This window comes from Trichechus manatus, unplaced genomic scaffold (genome assembly GCF_000243295.1).
Source record: "Trichechus manatus latirostris isolate Lorelei unplaced genomic scaffold, TriManLat1.0 scaffold00088, whole genome shotgun sequence".
Taxonomy (NCBI): domain Eukaryota; kingdom Metazoa; phylum Chordata; class Mammalia; order Sirenia; family Trichechidae; genus Trichechus; species Trichechus manatus.
The window spans coordinates 6,067,428-6,090,135 of NW_004444024.1; the positions used below are offsets into that span (position 1 = coordinate 6,067,428).

General features: G+C 42.7%; 1 protein-coding gene across 2 annotated transcripts; it reads left to right on the forward strand.

Moving 5' to 3' along the window:
- Positions 1–111: 111 nt before the first annotated feature.
- On the forward strand, positions 112–18,686 carry GVQW3 (GVQW motif containing 3). Of its 2 annotated transcripts, none has more exons than XM_023736575.1 (2): positions 112–1,131; positions 18,513–18,686. In XM_023736575.1, the coding sequence occupies exons 1-2, from the start codon at positions 667–669 to the stop codon at positions 18,684–18,686; spliced, it is 639 nt and encodes a 212-aa protein (XP_023592343.1). In that variant the 5' UTR covers positions 112–666. The 2 variants fall into 2 exon arrangements, with proteins under 2 accessions (XP_023592343.1, XP_023592342.1); XM_023736574.1 differs by lacking the exon at positions 18,513–18,686 and adding an exon at positions 4,011–4,543 and having other exon boundaries at positions 112–1,734.
- Positions 18,687–22,708: the final 4,022 nt, after the last annotated feature.

The window sequence follows — 22,708 nt, forward strand, 5'->3', positions numbered from 1 at the left end:
CGCTGGCGGGCACGCGCGAGGAAGCGCGCCTGCCTTGGGTGTGGCGAGGCGGAGGCGGGGCCTGACGCGGGGGTGCCGCAGTGCGCCTGCGCAAGGCCTAAATCTCCAGTGGGGGTAGTTTGCGCACGCGGACGTGTCCCCTGGGACTCTAGGGCGGGTGAACCCCAGGCAGCTCTGGTAGGTTTGGCGGGCGCGGGTTTGCGCTGATCTGGGGCGAGCTTGTGTGTTACATCACCGTTGCATCTCTCTTTGCTTGCTTAAGTTGCCACCACTTAGGCCTCTATTACAGAAATCACCATATACTCATAAGGGCCGCGGAATCGTGACGACCTTGGTGACTGACTTTCAAACTTCGGCAGAGCTGCGTGGATGGGTTGGACGCAGACGTAGATTGTGGGGAATTGCACTTTCTACAGCTTTGCAGCAACTCTTTGGGCCCTTTAGTTTCTCAGAGCAGGCTTCCCCAGCCTCGACTGGAAACGGAGGGGCAAAAACTCCGAACAGCAATTATTCTGTCGTAAAGTGATTAGAGGTAGTTTTCCTGTGAGGCTTCCAGAGGAGCAAGAATAGTGACATGATTCTGCCCGCGGTGCTGTAGAAATTGGCCCTCTCTCTTCCTTTCACAGTCGTGGCCTGTTAACGTTCCTGTTTTGCTTAAGTGCCAAAATGAGTGACCGCTATTTAGAACAAAGAATTAGCATCAAATTTTGCGTAAAATTGAACAAGTCTGCAAGTGAGACTCACCACCTTTTAAAAGAAGCTTATGGGGATGAAGTCATGTCAAGGGCCAGAGTTTTTGACTGGCACAAAAGGTTTAAAGAAGGGCGGGAAGATGTTCGAGATGATGCACGAAGTGGTCGTCCAGTCACCCACCGGACGGATGAAAATATCCAGAAGGTCAAGGACTTGGTTTGTTCAAACAGGCAGTTAACGGTGAGGATGATGGCTGAAGAGTTGAATTTAGATAAAGAAACTGTTAGACTCATTCTGAAAGAAAACTTGAACATGAGGAAAGTGTCTGCAAAAGTTATATCGGGTATTTTGAAGGATGAGCCTAAACCTCGAAAACTTGATTTTCAGCCTGATCTTTCAAAGGAAACTAGGAAAAATAGCTCATCTGTGAGGAAAAAGGTAACAAGTTGTGAAACATGGAGTCATCTCCAAAGCGAAGCTGGTGGAGAAATGCCTCTGCCAGTATCGCATCCCAGAATCCACTACCCTGCCAGCCAGCTTCTGCAGGCTTCATCTTCAGTGAGTCTTCCCACCAGGGTAGCTCAGGATTGGTTCACACCATGGTGAAAGGAATGTGAGGTGGTTGAACCTGAGCTAGGAAGCTGCCTCCACATTAAGCACCTTCATTTGTTGCTCATCTATTTTATCTTCTCTACCACCTCTCCCTATGTGTCATTGTCTACCTAGTTATTACTCTTTGCTGGACTACTGGACCATTTCCCTTGTTCCCCAGAACTTTGAAGAACTTTTGGCGATTGACTTCTGGTACTTGTGTGTTCTTGATTTCTTTTGCTTAACAAGTTTGGATCTCTTTACTGCCTAGACCTCAGCTTGCTGTGGCCATCCTGTTCCTTGGTTCTCAACATTCTGCCTTAGGGGATCATGCCAGTGAGAGGTGGAGATGGGACACCTGGATGTGTATCTGCCCAGGGAGGCGTGCTCTTCTAGGAAGACCACAAAGAAAGTCTACAATTCCAGCCTGCTTTGCAGTCAGGGCCTGAGGTATGGTACAGAAGGCAGTGGCATGCTGACATAATGAGCCATGCTGGGCCTAAGGACTGATCTGGCCCAAATGGTTCAGTGGAAGCCCCTCAAAACTGAGAGGTTGGCTACCGATACTAATCTACTCATAGTCCTATTCCTCACAGAAGAGCTGGGTTTGTTTGATTCCAGTGCTTTGGACCCCCACTCATTTGGGTATCCCTATCTGCTGTAAGAGGAGGATCTGGCCCTAGGAAATATAAACCAAGGAACTGGGCCTAGACTGTGATGTGTGGGGAAGGTGGTCAGGTGATAGTATAGATCTTAAATTAAGGGAGTTGGCTGCCTATGTGTTGCTTCCCACACAGCAGCCTGTCTCTAGTGATTAACACTCATATTGTCAGGTTTTTTGTCTGTTTAGTATCTGCTGTTTTTAGAACACTGCTGGGTATTAATGATGCAGTTATAAAACAAGATCACCAAGGGCTAAGTGAACTTCATGGATGAGGTGGTTCTTGAACTGGGTCCATAAGGAAGGGTGAGTCTTAGACAAGGGGTGAAGAAATTAGGGAAAGCTTTAGGCAAGTTGAATAGCGTGAGGCTTTGAACCTGTGTCAGTAGGAAAATGATGGTATTACTGGCTGAAATCGTGAAGTCTAAAAGGGAAATAATGGTGTTGCAGATGAACAGTTTGGGATAATTTTGCTTCCTCTTCTCTGTCCTGAACTCTGCCAGTAGTTTATAAATTGCTTCTCCTGAGTCTGTGAATAGGTTAATAATAACCTACTTACTTGATTATATAATTTTTCCATTGAACCCAAAAGAGCAGTCTCTACAAATTCAAACTCTCTCCTCTTCCTGCCTCTCTGCCAAGATTTATGGGATAGAACTTGTCCCAAGTGGATGTCAGGCAATACCATATAGACTGGAAACATCTCAGAATGCCTGATGGGGGTGGGGAGTGGGAACAGCATTTGGGCCAGATTTTTTTTTTTTTAACTGAGCTCTAGGTGAAAGTTTACAGAGCTTGTTTAGCTTCTCGTTAATTAATATACAAATTGTTTTGTGACATTAGTTGCCAACCCGGCAATGTGTCAACGCTCTCCTCTTCTCCATCCCGGGTTCCCTGTTTCCATTTGTCTAGTTTTCCTGTCCCTTCCTGCCTTCTCGTTTGGCTAGTGTGCCCATTAAGTCTCGTATACATGATTGAACTACGATGTATGTTCCTCACGTGTGTTATTGTTTGCCCTATAAACCTGTCTGATCTTTGGCTGAAGGGTGAACATTGGGAGTGACTTGAGTACTGAGTTAAAAAGGTGTTCGGGGGCCATACTGTCAGGGTTTCTCCAGTCTCTGTCAGACCAGCAAGTCTGGTCTTTTTTTTTTTTTTTTTCGGTGAATTTGAATTTTTCTCCAGCTCTGTCCAGCACCCTCTATTGTGATCCCTGTCAGAGCAGTTGGTGGTGGTAGCCAGACACCGTCTAGTTGTTCTGGGCTTAGTCTGGCGGAGGTTGTAGTAGTTATGGCCCATTAGTTCTTTGGACTAATCTTTCCCTTGTATCTTTGGTTTTCTTCATTCTCCTTTGCTCTAGCTGGGATGGGACCCATAGATGTATCTTAGATGGCCACTCGTGGGCTTTTAAGACCCCAAAAGCTACTCACCCCTGTTGGATGTAGAACATTTTCTTTATAAACTACATTATGCCAGTTGAGCTAGATGTCCCCCCAGTTTCTGTATTTTATTTCCAAGGATTTTTACACGTAACAGCCCCTATTACTTAGTAAGGAGGTAAACAATATTGGTTCATAGTAGAGGCCCAACAACTGTTCAGTTACTTTTAATTCTGTTCTTTCACTGTCTCTACCCTCTTCAGAAAATTACGAGTTCTCGACTAACACCTGTCAGTTTTGAGGCAGCCTGAAAGCTAGATCTTGTCCCACAAATAAAACATCTTGTGGAAGAAAACTATTAAACCAAGCAACAACTTCCACCTACTGAGCAATTTCTGGATGTTCCATTTCAGGACTGTCAAGTCTTCCTAAATTGGGTGATGCCCTGGGTTCCCCACAATCACTTGCCACTAGGGACATTGCTTTTCAGGAACAAAACCCCCACAGCTAGCTTTTGCAGCCTTGTTGCTGAACCTCATATTAACCCTTGCTCAGGCCGCTGGTAATTGTTGCACAATTGTGTGCTCTGGGGCCCAGAGCAGGATCCCACAATAGTATTTACAGTTATTATCTTCAACTTATAACACAGAGGTCCTGAGAGAACTTATTTCTGGATTTTATTCCAGTCCTATGAACAGGGCTGGAGTGACCCTGCCAGAGATGCTGGACCAAGACTTGTGCTGGAATGTAGGGTACCGGAAGCAGTGTTGGCCCAGACAGATTTTGGACCTAGAGTAATGGAAGCAGGTAATCAGGAGAGTGAATTCAAATTGTCCCAAGTGGCTATAACAAATAGGACTTGATTTATTACCTTAGATCATCCGCTGAATAGTAGTCAGGTTGAACTACTACCAGAACCCATTAGTTCATTTGCAAGACTTCCCAGAAAATATCCAATGAGATAAACTCTAGGGTACCTCAGATTTGAGGAAAGAAAAATTACTGCCCCAAGACTCATACAGAGAAACCATTCTCACATGGCTGCTCAGAACCACTAAATCCAAGGCTAGAATATGATTTCCTAGGAGTATCCTAAGCAGGAGAGTTCTCATATAAAATTACCTCTTATGTACCCACCCACAGGAATTTTGCCCAGGCCTGTCCATTGCTAAAAGGAACCCTGGTGGTGCAGTGGTTAAAGTGCTTGGCTGGTAACAAAAAGGTCAGTGGTCAAACCCAGCAGCCGCTCTGTGGGAGAAAGATGTAACAGTCTGCTTCCATAAAGATTGTAGCCTTGGAAACCCTATGGGGCAGTTCTACCCTGTCCTAAAGGGTCACTGTGAGTCGGAATCAACTCGATGGCACTGGGTTCGGTTTGGGTCTGTACCTCGCTTCCCAAGCCTCTTGAGCTCCTGATCCTCTAGTCTCATGGATCCACCCGTGCATCATGCCCCAGGCGCTTGTCCTTGGCTTTTCTCAGACCTTTCAATTTATTCTCCACCAGTTTGCTCTTGCTACTCTGTCTTTGCCTGGTACTTCCTTTTCTGGTTTTGGACCACACCTCTAGCACCTGCTTTTGGCCCCTTTGGTGTGCTGATACTTGCACTGCCCTTTTGATCATGGTTTTCCACTCAGTGCACAACTCCTCTCTGATTTTTGAATTCTTCTTCTAGCCCCCTACCTCAGCTTCACAGTCTTAAGTAAGGAAACTGCCTGCTCCAGCCCTGGCCAGTGTTACCTTCCTATCCCCAAGAGGCGGGTGAGGCAACATGGAAGAATGTGCTCTTGTTTTTGTTTTTTATAAGGGGCATACAGAGGGGGGAGAAAAGCTCCCTCCCACCTCTGACTTAGCCATCTGTTCCCCTCTCCAGAGACAACCAGGGTTAACCAGTTTCTTAAGAGGGTGATTTGGTTACCTCTGGTACTCAAGAGTCATGAAAGCTTCTCGTATAACATCCAAACCCCATTCTCCCAGCAACTGTATCTTCTCTAGCAGAAACAGCTCTGCCGAATCATAAGAGATCAAGCCTGGCTGTCTGTGGGATGTCAGAAGAGCTGGCCATCTGCAAACCTTGATCATAATACTCAAGCTCAACAGTCAGTGAATCTCTGGCCAATAGGTTTCTTCCCCACCTCCATCCCCTATTCTGGTTCAAAATCCACATGAAATGTTGCATGGCACAGCTGAAAATCCAGGACGAATAGACCTTTTGGGCAGATCGTCGCATCATTGATCTTATCCAATTTACCCACCACCCATTGCCTCATACCCCCTTGCCCCATCTGTTGTTGTTATGTGCCATGGAGTTGATTTCAACTCATAGTGACCCCATGTGACTTTCAAAACCCCACAGAATTTTCTAGGCTGTAATCTTTATAGGAGCAGATCACCAAGTCTTCTCCTGCAGACCCGTTGGGTGGGTTCAAAACACCAACCTTTCAGTTAGCAGCCAAGTGCTTAAATGTTGCGCCACCAGGGCTCCACCTGCCCCGTTCATAATGATCAAAAACAGAAAGATTAAAATGTTCACCAAATCTTTGACTTATAAAAACATGTAGATGGTTGTACAGTCTTCTGAATTCTGGCTCCTGACTCTGAATCCTCTTTGAAATGTTTTTCAACATTGTTGGAGAAGTATGCGTCCCTGGGGCCTGCTTTCCATTCTTGCCCCACAAGGCATAGTTTACCAACCCCTAGTCTAGTGTATATAATGTGTGTCTATAAAAATGACAGATGATTGATCCTTTTCCGTCAATAACATTGTTAATGCCAAATTGATCTGGCAGTGTCTGACAACTTACTATATAGAAATTGTGGAATATTGGAGGCAATCTTTATGGAGCCAGATGAGTAAACTACAGCTGAATGATGGGCCATGTTATCTTAACCATATTCTGGGTCATAAAATGATGTATGTGCTGTTTTTGATTTAAAATGGTATCACACAAACTGCCAACTATACTACTGTATTATAATGTCTCAAAAACAATTTTAGCAATACTGAAAATGGTGCCAAGTTGCAACCAGCAAGAATAGAATGAACTGAAGCTACTTCTAAAAATGCCTTGACCATGAGTAGCATTTGAATAAATTCATGCTGTCACCTATGAAAGTGACTTCTTTGGAAGTGACAAAACACTGAAGTATATTTTTTGGCCTGCTTGTAAAAATATATATATATTCGCACCTTGCAACTGGTGCTGAGGTATGTTACGTCCTTTTAGTCATGCTTGTTTTTCCCCTAAAGAGAGCTTTATTGTGTCACCTTTATTTAAACTGATCTTCCAGTGTTAAAATAGAATCCCGGAATTGGACAGACCTTTACAAGGGCACCTAATCCAGCCACTCATGTTTCCATTGAATCCAGGAGTGACTAAACCCTACAGCGGCTGAAAAACTGCATCTGAAAGAAGATTGTGTGTTAATTCATTCAGCAAAATTTTATTGATGGCTGCATGTGCCAGACATTGTCCTTTGTGCTGGAATACAGCAGTAGACAAGACAGACGCAGACCTTGGATGTGACAGTCTGAAATCTAATTATATTACTCTTCACTCTTGCAAAACTTGTATGTGCTCACAGTAACTTATTATTAACTGCATACCTGGAAATAGGTATGACCTTTGCCACATGCCTTTGTGTTCTGGTCATGATGCCTTTCTAACTGCATTAATAATTTGAGGACTGTATGTTCCACTTAAATTTTTATTATCCTTTGGACAGGTCTATGTTGGTAGAAAAACCTACTGGCAATGTTGGAAGTGTAAATTGGCAGCAGTTTTCTGAAAAGCAATTTGGCAGTATCTATCAGGAGCTTTAAAAATGTTTTTATCCTCTGATCCTCTCATTCCACTTCTGGGAATCTGTCCTAAAAAAATAATCTAAAATGTGAGTAAAAGTTTTGCTTTAATAATCCAGAAGTCCAACAGAAGATTGGTTAAATAAATTTCAGTATGACTATTCAATAGACTGTTACGCAGTCATTATAAGTAATGTTTACGAGGCGTATATAACAGCATGACAAAATGCATATAACGTTAAGTGAAAAGAGTGATATACAAAATTGTATATACTGTGAAAGCCTGAACCTGTGTAAGGCAGAAACCTGTTAGAGAAGGAAAACTCAAGTATTTTCCACTAAAGCAAGTGATAGAAAAGTGGTAGGACTGCACCCAGTCAAAGTTGGAAAACTTGTGAGACCTGGGAAAACAAGGCAGTCCCATCACTGTATGAATTTGAAAATGTTTAAAAATTACTAGAAATCATATACTGACTCTGGGTGGTTGGATTATGGGTGATTTTTAAAATTTCTCTTTTTTTATGCTTTTAAAAAATATTTCTCCAAAGTGTTATTACCTTTATTATCAGAATGAGACAATAGCATCAGAAGTTGGCAGTGTAGAGAGTGAGGCAAACCACTAGTTTGGTCCATGAACAATTAACTGGGTGAGTCAGCAAAGAGACTGCATGATACTGTATTGGTAGAAAGCGTGGGGCAGAAGGGGAAAGAGCCTGCCACAGAGGAGGAGATGAGACCAGAATCTCTACCAAAATAAAAACAAAAACAAAGTGATAGTTGAAGACACTGTAAGTGGCACACTAGAGGCAGATAGGCCCAGGTAGGTAAAGAGCACTCACAAATCAAGTATATTCTAACAAGTGGAAGGAAAGGATATGAAGTACTCTCTCAGGTAAAATTAACCCCTTTTGGACTTCACTCCCGCATCCTCTCATTCAAAATGAATTCTAAAGATGGATTTTATTCTAGTTGATTCTCTGAAGGATCCTTGAGCCTTCTGTATAATTTCTTTACCATAGGAATGGCTTTCAATACACCAAGCCTACCTCCTCCCATACTGGGAGACTCATGGATGTCCACTGGAGTATTTGGTATTCTATGTTGAGACTACCACACACATATCATGAGTCATTGTGATGTTATAGCGTACAGAACTCTATGGTTTGTGGATGTTATTTTGTCAGCATCCAGAATTAATGTGCTTTTATGTCTGAAGAATAATGTGGGATTTTAAAATGAGAAATGATGTAGCTAATGCTTATCCATAGATGAAATTTTTGTTATGCTGGGAAAATGTGTACTTAATTGTTGCTTTAATAAAGTGGTTATCATTGAAATGCCAAAAATGTGTCCTTGGTGGAATTTGAAACCTCCAAATGAGTTGTTGTTAGGTACTGTTGAGTCGATTCCAATTCATAGCGACCTGTGTAACAGAGTAGAACTGCCCCATAGGGTTTCCTAGGCTATAATCATTATGCGAACAGATCGCCAAGTCTTTTCTCCCTTTTGCTTAGCAGCTGAGCACTTAACCATTATGCCACCAGGGCTCCTTCAAATGTACACAAGGTAAATACATGTTTTATAGGCATACATAAGATAACATTTGTCAAGCTGGAACAGTTCTTCAATATCTAAATCTAAGTCCCTTACTCTATAGAAAGAGCAAACGAGTGAGACTTAGGTTTTAATCCCTGCTGTTTAACACCTAACACGTATGTGACTTTGGACAGTCACATAGCTTTGCAACTAAACTAGCTATGTGACCTTAGGCAATTGATTTCCCCTCTCTGAGCGCTTCAATTTGCTCATCTATAAAAGGAGAATAATAACAGCTATCTCATAGAGTTGTTCACTTTGTTCATTCAACAAATATTTATTGAGTGCTTATGTGCCTGACATTGTTCTAGACACTGAGGATATAGCAATGATCAAAACAAAATCTTCTCACGAGCTTACGTTAAAGTGGAAGAAACAGACAAGAAATAAGACAAATGAGTAAAACTATAGTATGTCAAATAGTGATCATTAGATCGGAGGCTGACATTAAATAATAAATATGCGGTTCCTGACACAATGCCTGACATGTAGTAAGTGCCCAATAGATAGTAATTTCCTTTGCTTCTTACGTCTCCCTAACAGCCCCTGAATTACTGTACAAAATGGTAGTAATCCACAAAAAGCTTTCTATCTATTGTGAGTTAATATGGCCTATTTAAATGTATTTGCTTAAGAAGACAAAAGAATTCTTACAGATGTGTTTTGTATTTCCTGTATGGCAGATTAATCAAGGTGGTGCCTAAACACTGTTGATAAATGACTTCTGAAGAGTTGGCAGAGACTAGATGGCAGGTGTTAAGTCCACAAAGACACATAGTGTCATTGCTGTTTAAGCAAAACAGACTAGGAGATTTAAGATTTAATGACTTTCTCTTAAAGAAAAGATACTTGCCCTATGGCATGTGCCAGAGGTTGGGAAACGGGGCAAACTGCAGCACTAGAAGGGGACTAACTACTTGCATTACTTATGAGAGATAGGGACATTGACAGAAAGCCAGGGAAAGGAGGGCTTAACTCTTGTAGTTTATATTTTTGCCCATTGTAGAAAAACTTGCAAGTTCAGAAGTGGTTTAAAGAAGCTTCCAGAAGTTCACCCCTAGGATTCAGGTCTTTCATAGACTCATCAGTCTGTCTTGACTTCCTCTTTGAAAATCATCCAGTTAACAATCATTTACTGAATTCCTTCTTTGGGAATTACTTCCTTGTACTAGGCACAGGGGTTCCCATGCCTGCCCTGAAGTAGTGCCCAGCCTTATAGGAGAAGAGAAAGGGCCAGAGGTGGAGAGATATACCAAGAATGGACTCCTATCCAAGACTGTCAATCTTTCCCAGAGGACCAGCTCTAAGAAACAAGCTGTTGTAAAGAATTTGGGGCAAAAAGTTGGAATCATCACAATTAGAGTGCTTAGGGGAAATGAGAGAGTGTGGTATGAAGAAGCAAAACACACAACAATGGTAGCTCGTGGCCTGCTGGCCATGCATCCCTAGCTCCTCAAATGTGAAAGTGCTCTGAGTTCCGTCCACAAGGATTCAGATGTATTTCTCAGAAGAAACTGGATGTAATGCTATGGACCAGGACCCATGAACCTGGCTTTAAGAACCTGGTAAGTGAAAATTCAGAATTATAACCCAGATTAGATGAGGAAATTGGCCCATGGAATTTGAGTGACTTTTCTTGAATCACACATCTAGTTGGTGGCAGAGCCAGGATAATGATGAAGGACCTTGAACCTCACTCAGTCCAGTGAGTTTTTTCCATTACTCTGTTGGTAATAATTTGCTTTACTAAAGTGTATATTTGTAAGATAGCTTTAAAATAGTGGTCACCCTTGATACTTTTAACAAATATAATTTACCAACAGTTGATTTACATGCAGTTTTGGGGGAACGTATGTATGGCATAGAAGGTGGTAGGGAGGGTTTTTTCAAATTTCCCTGGGGTGTCCAGGCCCCTGGTCCTTCCAGAAGATGGTGTATTCATAAGTAAATGCTGAGATTCTGTCATTCGTTTTTTCCAGGTGTTCTTCCTAAGTAATGTATTATGTTTTATGTTTTTAATATTTCTCACATGCATTTTTTTAAATCAGGGGACATAGTCCAAATAAAGTTCTCAACTATCTCTTCTGTGCCGTCTCAGATTTCCGAATGTGTTTATACTTATGACACAGTGTCTGAAGTCATGAATACTATCACATAATTAGGGCTTATATTCCCAAGCCCTAGTCTTAAACGTTTCTAGATGTTCTGAAAATTCTTGACACTTCACTTATAAATGTCATTATACTGTGCCTTGACATTCCCATAGTAACATGTATTTCTAACAGGAAAACAGAAAAAGCCCAAGGAAGGAGGGAGTAGGTTTCAAATGCAAAAAGTCATAAAAAATAGTTGAGTATATAAGACAGAGGTGGGGAGGGGGCTGTAAATTGTATTTTAGTTTGATGTCCGCTGAGAAGAGAATGTCCTGAAGGTCCCCCTTAGGGGCTGGCAATATCCACCACCCACCAAGTGGCCCAAGCTTGGAGCCAGACTTTTTTTGACTCTTCTAGTCAGGTCCATGTCATTTCCTTAACACTTCTTACTGTCCCCTACTGCAACAAGCCACACCCTCTTCCTGGAATCCCTCCCTGCTGCCGTATATCTAGTGTACCTAGCACATTCTTGGGTCAAGGAACCTATAAGCACTTAACTGAACATAATTGTTTGCAGAGTGTTTTTTCTCCCCTACCAGCCAACAAACTCAAAGGCCGAGACTGTCTGATTCTTCTCTGTATTTCCTGCATCTAAAATAAATCTTGCCAGGAACTGCTTAATAAATGTATGATGGATGAATGAAAGAATGGACCTTTATGGTATTTGCTTTTTGAAAGAGTTTTAATTAGGCTGAAGGCCAAGGTTAGGAAAATAATGAGAAACTACTGAAGATTTGTGAGCAGGGAAGTGACGTGATCAAGTCTATAGGTTAATCTGGAAGAGTATATATGAAGAATACTAGAAAAGGAAAGAAAGACCTCTTCTTTCCCTCTCTTTCTTCCTCCCTCCTTTCTTCCATCTTTCCTTCCTTTTGAAGTAGCTTTAGCTAAAACCTAAGAATTTTAATGTTCTGCACTAATTTTTATGTTAATTTATCTCAATGGATTGCCTGCAAATATATATCAGTACCAGTTCCTGTTAAGCCAGTCCTTACTCATTGCAAACCCCATGTATGTCAGAGTAGAACTGTGCTCCGTAGGGTTTACAATGGCTGATTTTTTTGAAGTATATTGCCAGGCCTTTTTTCCGAGGCACCTCTGGGTGGTTAATAGCCAAGCACGTTAACCATTTGCACCACCCTGGGACTCCTGCCTGCACATATAGGTAAAGTAAATTCAAACCCCACATCTGCATGTGGCAGAGATTGGGGCTTCTCTTTCTCATGAGTACCATTTACTTCTCCACCCAAGGCCTCCACAGACATCAAGTGGTTTTGTGACTTCTCTCACTCTAGGTGAAGTTTTTCCAGTCTGTTTTTCGTGGAAGGGGCTGTGCTTCCAATCTCAGGGCTTTATGCAAGGAGCTCAGTTCCAGCTTCATCACTTGTCTAGGACTGAAACCCCACCTCTTATTCCTTGGGGTGTACAGTGTAACTATACCCTACAGCTCTGAGGGCACATATCTAAGTCGGAAATCCTTGTGGATTGCTAAGGCACATCACCTGTCCACCATTCTGGCTTTGAGCTCCATTTGCATTTCTGACATCTAGAGATTTATCTTTATACTTTTCAGCTTGGGCAATAAAAATATAACACTTCTGTTGTATTTTATCTAGCATCTCCATGTGTCTGTAGCAGGGGTTGAGACAGAAGACCCATCTACACCAGTATAGTTAGCCATGTTTCTGGAAGTTGCCAGATCAGAAGCAATAATTCTGGTAGGTAGACATTCATTATCCTCATTTTATAGATAAGAAAACTGAACCTCAGAAAGGTGGTCTGGTTTGCCAAAGCAATACAACTTTAAGTGGGGAGGTAGGTTTTGTGTTCAGTCTATTTGTCTCTAAAATCCCATGTAAGACATCCAGGCATCTTAAAGGTTGCTCAGTACCTCTGGCTTCTCTCCATTGTTAGCCTGTATAGATAATTCACCCCTGACATTTCATTGAAGCAAATACTCTGAAAACAATTCTTACTGCTTCCTAGGTAAGGCTGTTGGTGGGAGAAGAGGAGGAGGTAGAAAGCAAGCAGAAGAAACCAGGTTCTCCTGAGCCTGATAGGAGTATTTGGCTGGGAAGACGAGAGAGCTGACAGGCATTTCTGCCACTTACCCAGAAGCATCCTCAAGCTCACTTCTGAGGTGGACAGTGAAGGGAACATACCAAGGGCCCTGCATATTGTCTTTGGCCTGCCTCTGGAAGAAGGAAGCCGAGGCCTTGGCAGGACTTACCTATGAATTCTCAGCAGACAGGGCTCTGGCATCTTCCCAGGCTTCTCTCCTCTCTCCTTAGACTGGGAGTACTTCTTACCTGGCGCATCTTGCACAGCGCCTGGTCCTGAGTAGGTGCCCTGCAACAGTGTGGTAGATTAATGGGGGGTATCAGTTTAGGTCTAACTGAGGGAAAAGAGGGTGCTGCAAGTATTTACAACAGAGGGACTTTAATAAAGTGGACTGGTTACACAGGTGATGGGATAGGGGACAGAGGTATCCCAGAGATTAGCGGAAGCAGGAAACCACGGCCACCCAAAAGGCCCCCCCCACCAAAAAAGCAAAGCTCTCCAAATGACTCCCAGTCAACCTTTACTCAAATCTCATTGGCCAGAACTGGGCCACATGATCACCCCTAGCTACAAAGGAGGCTGGGAAAACAAGTCTGAGTGGTGGGAGGTGTTGTTGTTAGTTGCTGTGAGTCAACTCCTATTCGTGGCAACCCCATGTGTGCAGAGTAGAATTGTACTCCATAGGGTTTTCAAGGCTGTGACTTTTCAGAAATAGATCGTGGGGTCTGTCTCCATAGGAACCTCTGGGTGCATTCAAACAGCTCACCTTTTCGCTAGTAATTGCGGATTTAACCATTTGCGCCACCCAGGGAGGTATCAAGGGAGAAATGGCTTCTGGGTGATCAATCAACAGGGTATGCCACATGCATATAAAGCACAGTACTTGGCACAAAGTAAACCAAAAAACCCAAACCCATTGCCATCGAGTCGATTCATAGCAACCCTATGGGACAGAGTAGAACTGCCTCCATACGGTTTCCAAGGAGCGCCTGGTGGATTCAAACTGCTGACCTTTTGGTTAGCAGCCGAGCTCTTAACCACTTTGCCACCAGGGCTCCTGGAACAAATCAAGCACCTAATAAATGTTAGTTATGTAGTATGTCTATATGTGTTTGTGTCTCTGTGTGGAGTTATACACATTCCCCATTTCTCCTACCAAATCTGTGAAGTAGGATCCTCATTTACAAGTCAGTTCTGACACACAGCTGGTAAAAGGCACTGCTAGGCATCAGACACACATCTTTCTGACTGCACTCGGAGGGCTGTTTCCATTACCATGCCACGTCCCTCCTTCCCACTAAACTTCCCCTCTAAAGTCATGGCCATGGAATCACATCTGGCCCGAGTGGGCTTGCTGAAGAGAGAAGCGGGAAAGAAACTAGCTCTGAAATAAGTTCATGCTTGTCCCTGGGGTTATACATGGATAACAGTGAAATCATGAGTAGAGGTACCATAATTACATAGTTAGACTCGTGCCTCCACCTGAGGAGCGTGGCTGCTTTGGAATGGTCACGCTGGGAGGCTCAGCGCTTGTTCCGATGATGACACTACTGCCCAGCACTCCTGTGGGACTCCCCTTTACAAGTCATCACAAAAAAAAAAAAAACTGAATCTCATTACTGTAAAATTACACCTCATTTCTGACCCCAAACTCAGCTGGAGCTATCATCCCATTTACCATGAGTTCCAAATGACCTTTGGCTGTTGCCAAAAATCAAAAATCATTCTCCAAAGACAGAAATATATTAAAAATTAGATTCAAAAGAATGTGTTGTCTGCTTTGCAGGAAATTTTCAAATAAAAATTGTAGAACTGCTTAAAGTAGTGGAAGCACTGTTCAAATAAATATACTCTTTCAGGTTGATGTCTTGGAAGAAGATAACTCTAAGTTTGGTTGTATAATTTCTGCTGTGTTTAAGAAAAATTACTCACCTTAAGGGGCGTTGTGAAAAGAACCGCTGGAATTGTTAAAGCTATAATTGGGATAATACTCATTGCAGATAAGGGTATTGTGAGATGGGTGCACTCATGCATTGGTGGAATTGTAAATTGTTATAACTTTTCACAGCAATTTGGCAGTGAGCATCATGAACCATAGAAGAGTTTAAACCAATGGACCTAGAAATTCCATTTCTAGGAATGTATCTTAGGGAAATAGGGATGCTGACAAAATTTATGTATACAAAAAAAAAAAAAAGATTTATGTATACAGCTATTCTTTGCAGCATTATGTATAGAACAGTAAAAAGAAGGTAATAACCCAAATATCCCACAATGGAGAAATTTTTAGGTAAATTATTATACACTCATTAAATGAAATAATGTATAAAATAAAATAATGCTTTGAAGAATTGTCAATGATGTTTGAAGATGTTCATAATAGGTGATAAAATCAGACTGCACCAGATAGTCCCATTTTTATTTTCTATGTGCTAAAAATAGATATATTTTTATATTTCAAAATATATCCAAAATGTTAATGGTAGTTTTATCTGGGTGATGAAATTATAGGTGCTTTTAAACTTTCTTCATCATACTTTTATATATGTAATTTTTTTTATAATTGTAACTATAAATATTATTTTTGTAATTAGGAAAAAATAAGTCTAATAAAAATTACTTTTCAAGAAAGAAATAAATGTGTTTTACTGGGAAAGGATAGATCTGCCCCCAAAGAGCTGATTGTTTAATAGAGGAAATGAGCCACATATATAAATAAATTAATTACGGTGTAATATGGGCTGTAATAGAGGTTTTACAAAGTGTAGAGGGAAGGATTAGCTCTACCTGGGAGAGATGAAGGCTGGTGAAAAGAGGTAACATTTGTGCTTGTGCTCGGGTCTTGAAGGATGAATAGGAGTTCTTTAGGGCTTTGTAAATTGTTAAGCATTGTATAAGTGTGAGTTAGTCTTTGGCCTTTATTATTACTGTCAAGGCTTACCTCATATAAAGCTCTCTTTCTTGTCTGTTTCCCATGCTCCCTGAAGCCCAGGATCCCTGGGAGAGGAAGCAGAGGCAGTTAAACAGTCACACATCAGTGCTTCAGCAAGTGAACTGAGGTGCATCCAACTAAGGAGCAGATCCAGGACCAGAGGACATAAAATTACCTGGGAGCAATGCCAGGAAGGTGCTGGTGGGTAAACAATTCCCCCTTGTTTGCCACCCTGTGGAAAGGCCAGTTTTGCTTGGGGCCTCCACCCTGAGTTATGGGGCTATCTCTACCTGGGGGATGGTAAAAACTGAGAACAAGCATCACACATCGGTCTATGATTTACATTGGCAGGAAATGGTGTGTCAGATGTCCCTATAATATCCTCCAGACAGGGTGGAGTGGAAAGCAGGGATGTGAGTAAGGGGACCAGGCAGGGTGGCAAGAGATGATCTGTTCAGGAGAAATTCTTAGAAGCTCAAGGTTGGAAGAGATTTAAAAGTGATCTGAATTAATCATCCCGATCCCTCCCCAACATCCCCATCAGGTTGTTATCCTTCTCTGATATCAAGGCACAGCTCGGAGGCCTCCTCTTCTACTACCTCCCACCCCAAGTCCTATGGCATTTGCTTCAGGCATTCCTCAGTGTTCAATTTTATGGAAAAAAAAAATTCAACGTCCCCTGTATGCCAGTCACTGTCCTTAATAGTTCCTTGATTGCAGCATGCCCTCTTATACCTCCTGTTGTTCATTTATTTATTTATTCATGCAACAAATATATTGAACACCTGCGATATGCTAGGCAGTGTTCTATGTGTTTGTTGCAATAGAGTGAATAACAAGACAGCCAAGATCTCAGGTTCTCATGGACCTTTCATTCTAGTGGAGGAGGCATGTAATAAATGAATAAATAAGAAAATACCAGCTTAAAAATGTCAAGAAGGAGGCAGTTATGGGAGGATCTGGGAGAAGAACTTTCCATGCAAAGAAACAGCTGATTCCAAGATCCCAGGGGATAAGCTTTGCTTGTTTTAGGAACAGAAAGAAGGAAACTATGGCCATGAGCATGGATCTTTTCTTGCTTTATCTGCAAATGAAAATCTTCTCATCTTTCAAGACTTAGCTCATGCATCATCTCCTCAGGCAACTCTTTCCTGATTTCCCCAGGGAGACGTGACCACTTTCTCCTTTTCTGCCCACTGGCCCTGAATAGACTCTCTCAGCATTCCTGTAACACTTTGCCTTTCTTATCATAGTACGTCATTGTACTTCCTAGCGGACGGCAATCTGTGAAGGCAGTATGACCTCCCTAATGGAATCTCTAATGCCCAGCACAGGGTCTAGCACAGAGTCTGTGATCTGTAAACATTTGTTCCATGAAGACATGAACACTCACACAGCACTCTTTCAGAAGCTCCCTGGTGACACTCAGAATTGGCAACCATTTATTGATCTGTGCCAGGCCCTGTGTTGGGTACTTTCAATCCTGCTAACTCTTATAAGCCTCATAATCGCCATGTGCAGTAGGCATTATTATCCCATTCCGTAGTTAAAACTAGGAGAATCAAAGTAACTATCTAAAGTGGCTCAGAATAAGAACCAGAGCTGAGATTTGAACCCAAGTCCCCTTGGTGCCAAATCCCAGTGCTTTATCTTCTATGCGATGTCACCCACCATGCCTTATTTCATCCTTGGACTTGTCCTCTCTTTTCTCCTAGATAGCTGTCATGGATTGAATTATGTCCGCCAAAAAATGTGTGTATCAGTTTGGCTGGGCCATGATTCCCAGTGTTGTGTGGTTGCCCTCCATTTTGTGATTATAATTTTATGTTAAAGAGAATTAGGTTGGAATTGTAATACCCTTACTAAGGTCACATCCCTGATCCAATGTAAAGGGAGTTTCCCTGGGGTGTGGCCTGCACCACCTTTTATATTATAAGAGATAAAAGGAAAGGGAAGCAAGCAGAGAGTTGAGGACCTCATACTACCAAGAAAGCAGTGCCAGGATCAGAGCACATCTGTTGGACCTGGGGTCCCTGCAGGAAGAAGCTCTTAGTCCAGGGAAAGATTGATGAGAAGGCCAACAGAGAGAGAAAGCCTTCCCCGGAGGTGATGCCCAGAATTTGGACTTTTAGCCTACTTTACTGTGAGGAAATAAACTTCTTTGTTAGAGCCATCCACTTGTGGTATTTCTGTTATAGCAGCACTAGATGACTAAGACAATAACCAGTTCCGGAGGGAAGGGTCTGTACTTGATTCAGTTCTGTATTCTCTATACCAGAACAGTGCGTTGTACGTAGTATATACTCAGTGTATGGGTCTTAGATATCTGAGTGGTGGAAAAGAATGAATGGGTGAATGAATGCTTCACCCCGAGGGAATCAGCCTCTGATGCCAGTTCATAAGATGGTGACAGGCTGGAGGGAGAGGTGTTTTTGAGGGGGAGGGTCTTCCCAGATACCTCTGAGCACACATCTTCTCTGGGACGGTGTGGGGGGAGCAGAGTGTACCACCTATGTGCTAAGGTACCCATTTTTTAGAAATCACACCTTTTGCTTAGCTGTATATCTCGGCACACAGGCAGGAGCACAGAGGAGAACATGCATGGCTTCCAGTGAGTTGGGAAAATGAGGTTAGGTTTCGATTCAGATAGTTATTTGTGTTTTCTGGGTCTGCATGGTCGATAAATTTTCAACGAGCAGTGATTCTGTTCCTCATCTTTCATTGCTTTATGGGACTTCAGGGAATGAAAGCATAACATCCTGCTTTCCCATAAATTCTCTGGCCGCTACCCTGGCACCAATTAAAGACATGTCTATGTAATTAATCAAAACCAATTTGGAAGTACTCTGGCGCTGCTTCTCTGATGTGCTGCCTGCTCCACATACAGTAGTTCCTCAGCTGCAGTGACGGAGCCAGGCACATAGGAGCTTTTGATGAACTGACTGGGCCAGCCCCAAGTGTTAACTATGTCATCTGACATGACTAATGAGGCTCCCAACCTGATCCACGTGAGCGGAGCAGCCCCGCTGTCTGGAGGAGGTTTGGTTTCCGAAGCCAGCCTGGGAAGAGGATGTAACGTGCAGGGTACGCGCTGCATCATGTCAGCTGGAGTCCTGGAGGCCTCTAGTGTTGGAGTTGGGAGTTGTCCACGGGGAGGGTGATGGAAACTGTGGGCCAGGCTCTGTGCTGTGTGCTGGTGTGAATGAGACCCAATTTAAACTTCCATCTCAGCCTACTCATTTTACAGACATGGAAACCGGGACCCAGTCAAAGTGCAGGGCTTGCTAAAAACCTGAGCTTTGGGGAGAGAAATGTCATAGTCTCTGCCCTTGAGCAGCTAAATCCCTAGCTGAGCAGGTAAATTTGCATGAGGGTAACAACTGGGGCCTAATGCAAGTCCTCCTTATCAACGATTAAACCACAAGTTTCCTGCCTTCACGCTGCAAATCTTTATCAAGCACCTACTGTGTGCAAAGGGAGCCTCTGCCCTAGTCACCGTGGCAATCCCAACAGCATGGGATTTGGAGTCAAAGGAGGTAGGTTTGAGTTCCAGCTCTACTTTGAGTTGATGTACTTGTGACCAAATCACTTCGTTTTTCTGAGCCTTAGTTTCCTCACCTGTAAAATTGGACAAGCCAAATTCTGCCCACTCAGTCTATTTCCTAGAGTCCTTGTGAGACTCCGCAGAGTTAATGGGAGTGAAAATGTAAGTGAGAGTCTTTGCACATGTTAGTTATTATTCATATTATCATCCCCTCTAAGGAGCTCCAGCTGATATCCTTGCAATATGGATCCACAGATAGCTTTAACTCTCTTTCTCTTCCTGCCCCTCTCAAAATGCACGGGAAAGAAATGGACATAAAACCAATTGGTCATCTGCCTACAATCTCAATAGCCTTCCCAGAGAGTCCAATGACACATAAAGAGGAAGAATTCAGTCATTGTAATTTAATGTCATCCCACATGTTGATTGAGTACCTACTGTATGCCAGACATTGGCCACGCTGTGTGGGGAATCAGAGTTGGATAAGACATGTTTCTTGGCCACTTTAAGAAGCTCATGATTTAGTGGGAGAAACAGACATAGACATAAATAACTATAATGTACTGCAAGAAAATACAGTGGCCATAAGAAAGATACAAACCAAGTGCCGTGGGAGCCAGCGGAGGGAATGATTCATTCCCCAAAGGAGATTGGGAAAAGTTGCACCGATGATGGGCAGGATTTAGCCAGGTCAAGATGCACCAGAAAGGGCACTCCAGGCTGAAGGAACAGCCTGGGAAAAGCTATGGAATCAGAAGGGAATGGTGATCCAGAGAACAGAATAAAATCAAGTGAAGTATGAGATGTAAGCAAGGCAAAATAAAAATCACTGGGCCCCAGCTCCAAAACCTAAGCATGAATGTTGCTGTTTCACTGTTTTCTTTGCTGGCTAAGGTCACATTAGCCTCTGTCCTTCAATTACAGAGAATCCTATACTGGTCCTTCCTCCCTCCAGGCCAAACCCAAGCCCCAGCCAGGAGAATCAAAACAAATGAACAGGGAGTAGTAACAACCATCAGATACAAAAAGGCCTTGGCTGGAGAGAACCTGGTCACAGCCACACCTTCCCAGCCCAGGTGAGAGCTTCACATCAAGTGTTGTGATGACACTAACATCTGCAGCATAAAAGCAAAGAACCGCAGCCTCTTGACATGGGCCACGTGCTGCATTTTTTCTCCTTCTCTCCCTTGTCCAGAAAAAGCCAGCTTCTTTACAAGTGCTGCAATCAGAATGACTTTGGAAGGCCAAGAGTTGCAGCTGGACTCAAGACATGGCCACGGGCCACTCAGGGGCTCATATTTTCTCAGTCTTTCCTTCTTCGGTCGTGAATTGTTTTTATCGTGCAAATAATACAGTGATAAGAACAGAAATCCCAAAAATAAGGGAAAGAGGAAAGAGAGTATGCGCCTACACGTTATTTGTTTTCATTTCTCCTTGCCCCTTCCTGCTGAAGCAGTGTGTGTGTGTGTGTGTGTGTGTGTGTTTGTGTATAGTCTGCTTTTAGCACTGATTCTTGCGTCAACAACTACATATTCTACTCTTATTTCTTAACATTGTATCAGACAACTTTCTCCGTTTTTCTACTTACAATCAGTTCCTGGTGTTCACACAGGCTTGGCCCTGTTCCCCTAAGACTGAAGAAAGATGCCAGGGACCATACAAAAGGGATGTCCCATAGATAACATGATCATCATTAACAAGTGGCATCATGGTGCAGAGAAAAAGCAGACTGCTCTTCTACGAAATAGATTTGGGTTGGAATTTGAGCTCCTCTGCCAAGCCTGAGTAGGCGTAATAAGCAGGGCTGAGGCAAGTGCTCGGGGGAAGCCAGCAGCAGTGCCGGCCTCTCCAGTAGGGTCCTGAGGCCCCTGAGTGTGCCAAGTATTGTCTCTTTAGTTTCTAGATCCTGGGAAGGTCCAGAGAGTTCTGAGATTAGGGAGATGGCACTGGGGCAGTGGGGGTGGGGTACTCAGGGAGCTTGGGGTAGCTACTATTTACTAACCAGTATAGAAATATTTCAACACTTTAACAACTAATACAATCTAATATACTTAATACAGTTGTGTCGGCCCTAATTATGACTATGTAAATATTCACAGCCAAGCTGTGTTGGGCTCTGTGGTTGCATTTCCATTCTAGTTAAGCTTTCAGGTCTTCCTAGAGTTAATAATTGTCTCCTTTTTTTTGTGTGTGCTTAGTTTCTGTATCCACCACCAGTTGCCACCAAGCTGACCCTGACTCGGGGCAATCCTATGTGTGTCAGAGTAGAGCTGTGCTTCATAGGGTTTTTAATGACTGGTTTTTCACAAGTAGATCATCAGGCCTTTCTTCTGAGGCACCTCTGGTGGACTTGAACCTCCAATCTTTTGGTTAGCAGCCAAGCACATTAATTGTTTGTACCACACAGGGATTAGTTTCTATATACCCATCACTAACTCTTCTCCCAAACTCTTTATAGGACAGTATGGTGATCAGATCCTTCAAGTAATTTATCACTTCCAGCTATATCCAAACACTGTGCTTAACACTGGGGACACACACGTGAACAAGATAGACATGATCCCTGCTGTCATTGAGTTATAGTCTAGCAAGGGATCAGATGCAAGAAACTACAGTTGTTTTAGTGTTACAGTGGGGAAGTGCGGGTTCTATGCAAACACATAGCAGAAATACCTCGCCCAGCAACGGAGACAGGAAAGATTTCAGACCTGAAGGATGAATGGAAACTATTCAGACAACATGAATTTATTTGAGTGCCGCTTACATGCCAGGCACTGTTCTAAATGTTGAGAACACAGAACTGAACAACACAGACAAGGCCTCTGCCTTCCTGGCTTACATTCTAATGAGGGGAGACAGATAATAAACAAAGAAGATAATTTTCAATTGAAACAAGAACTTATAAAATAAAAAGGGTGGCATGATGGGGAATGGCTAGGGAGGGATGTGGGGGTGAGTGTTTTAGGCAGGCTGGCAAGGACAAGGAAGGTCTTTCCGAGGAGGTGACATCTGATCCGGTATCTGAAGGATGAGAATAGCCAGTTATGTGAAGAGCAAGGGGAAAATGTTCCAGGCAGAGGGAGCAATATATGCAAGATCTCGGGAGGAGCAAGATTATAAAGCATTAGAGCTTTTTTTTTTCCTTTTCTTTTTTTTACATTTTACAAATATTTTAAGTTTATTTTCATTTTTCTTATTTTTTTTCTTTTTTTGTTTATTGTTGTAGTTTAAGTGAAAGTTTACATTTCAAGTTAGTCTCTTATACAAAAATTTATACATACATTGTTATGTGACCCTA

Coding starts and splice junctions, on each gene's coding strand:
- GVQW3 (XM_023736575.1), top strand. CDS start 667: ATGAGTGACCGCTATTTAGAACAAAGAATTAGCATCAAATTTTGCGTA. Junction 1,132..18,512: donor GCTCATCTGTGAGGAAAAAG/GTAACAAGTTGT, acceptor GTTTCGATTCAG/ATAGTTATTTGTGTTTTCTG.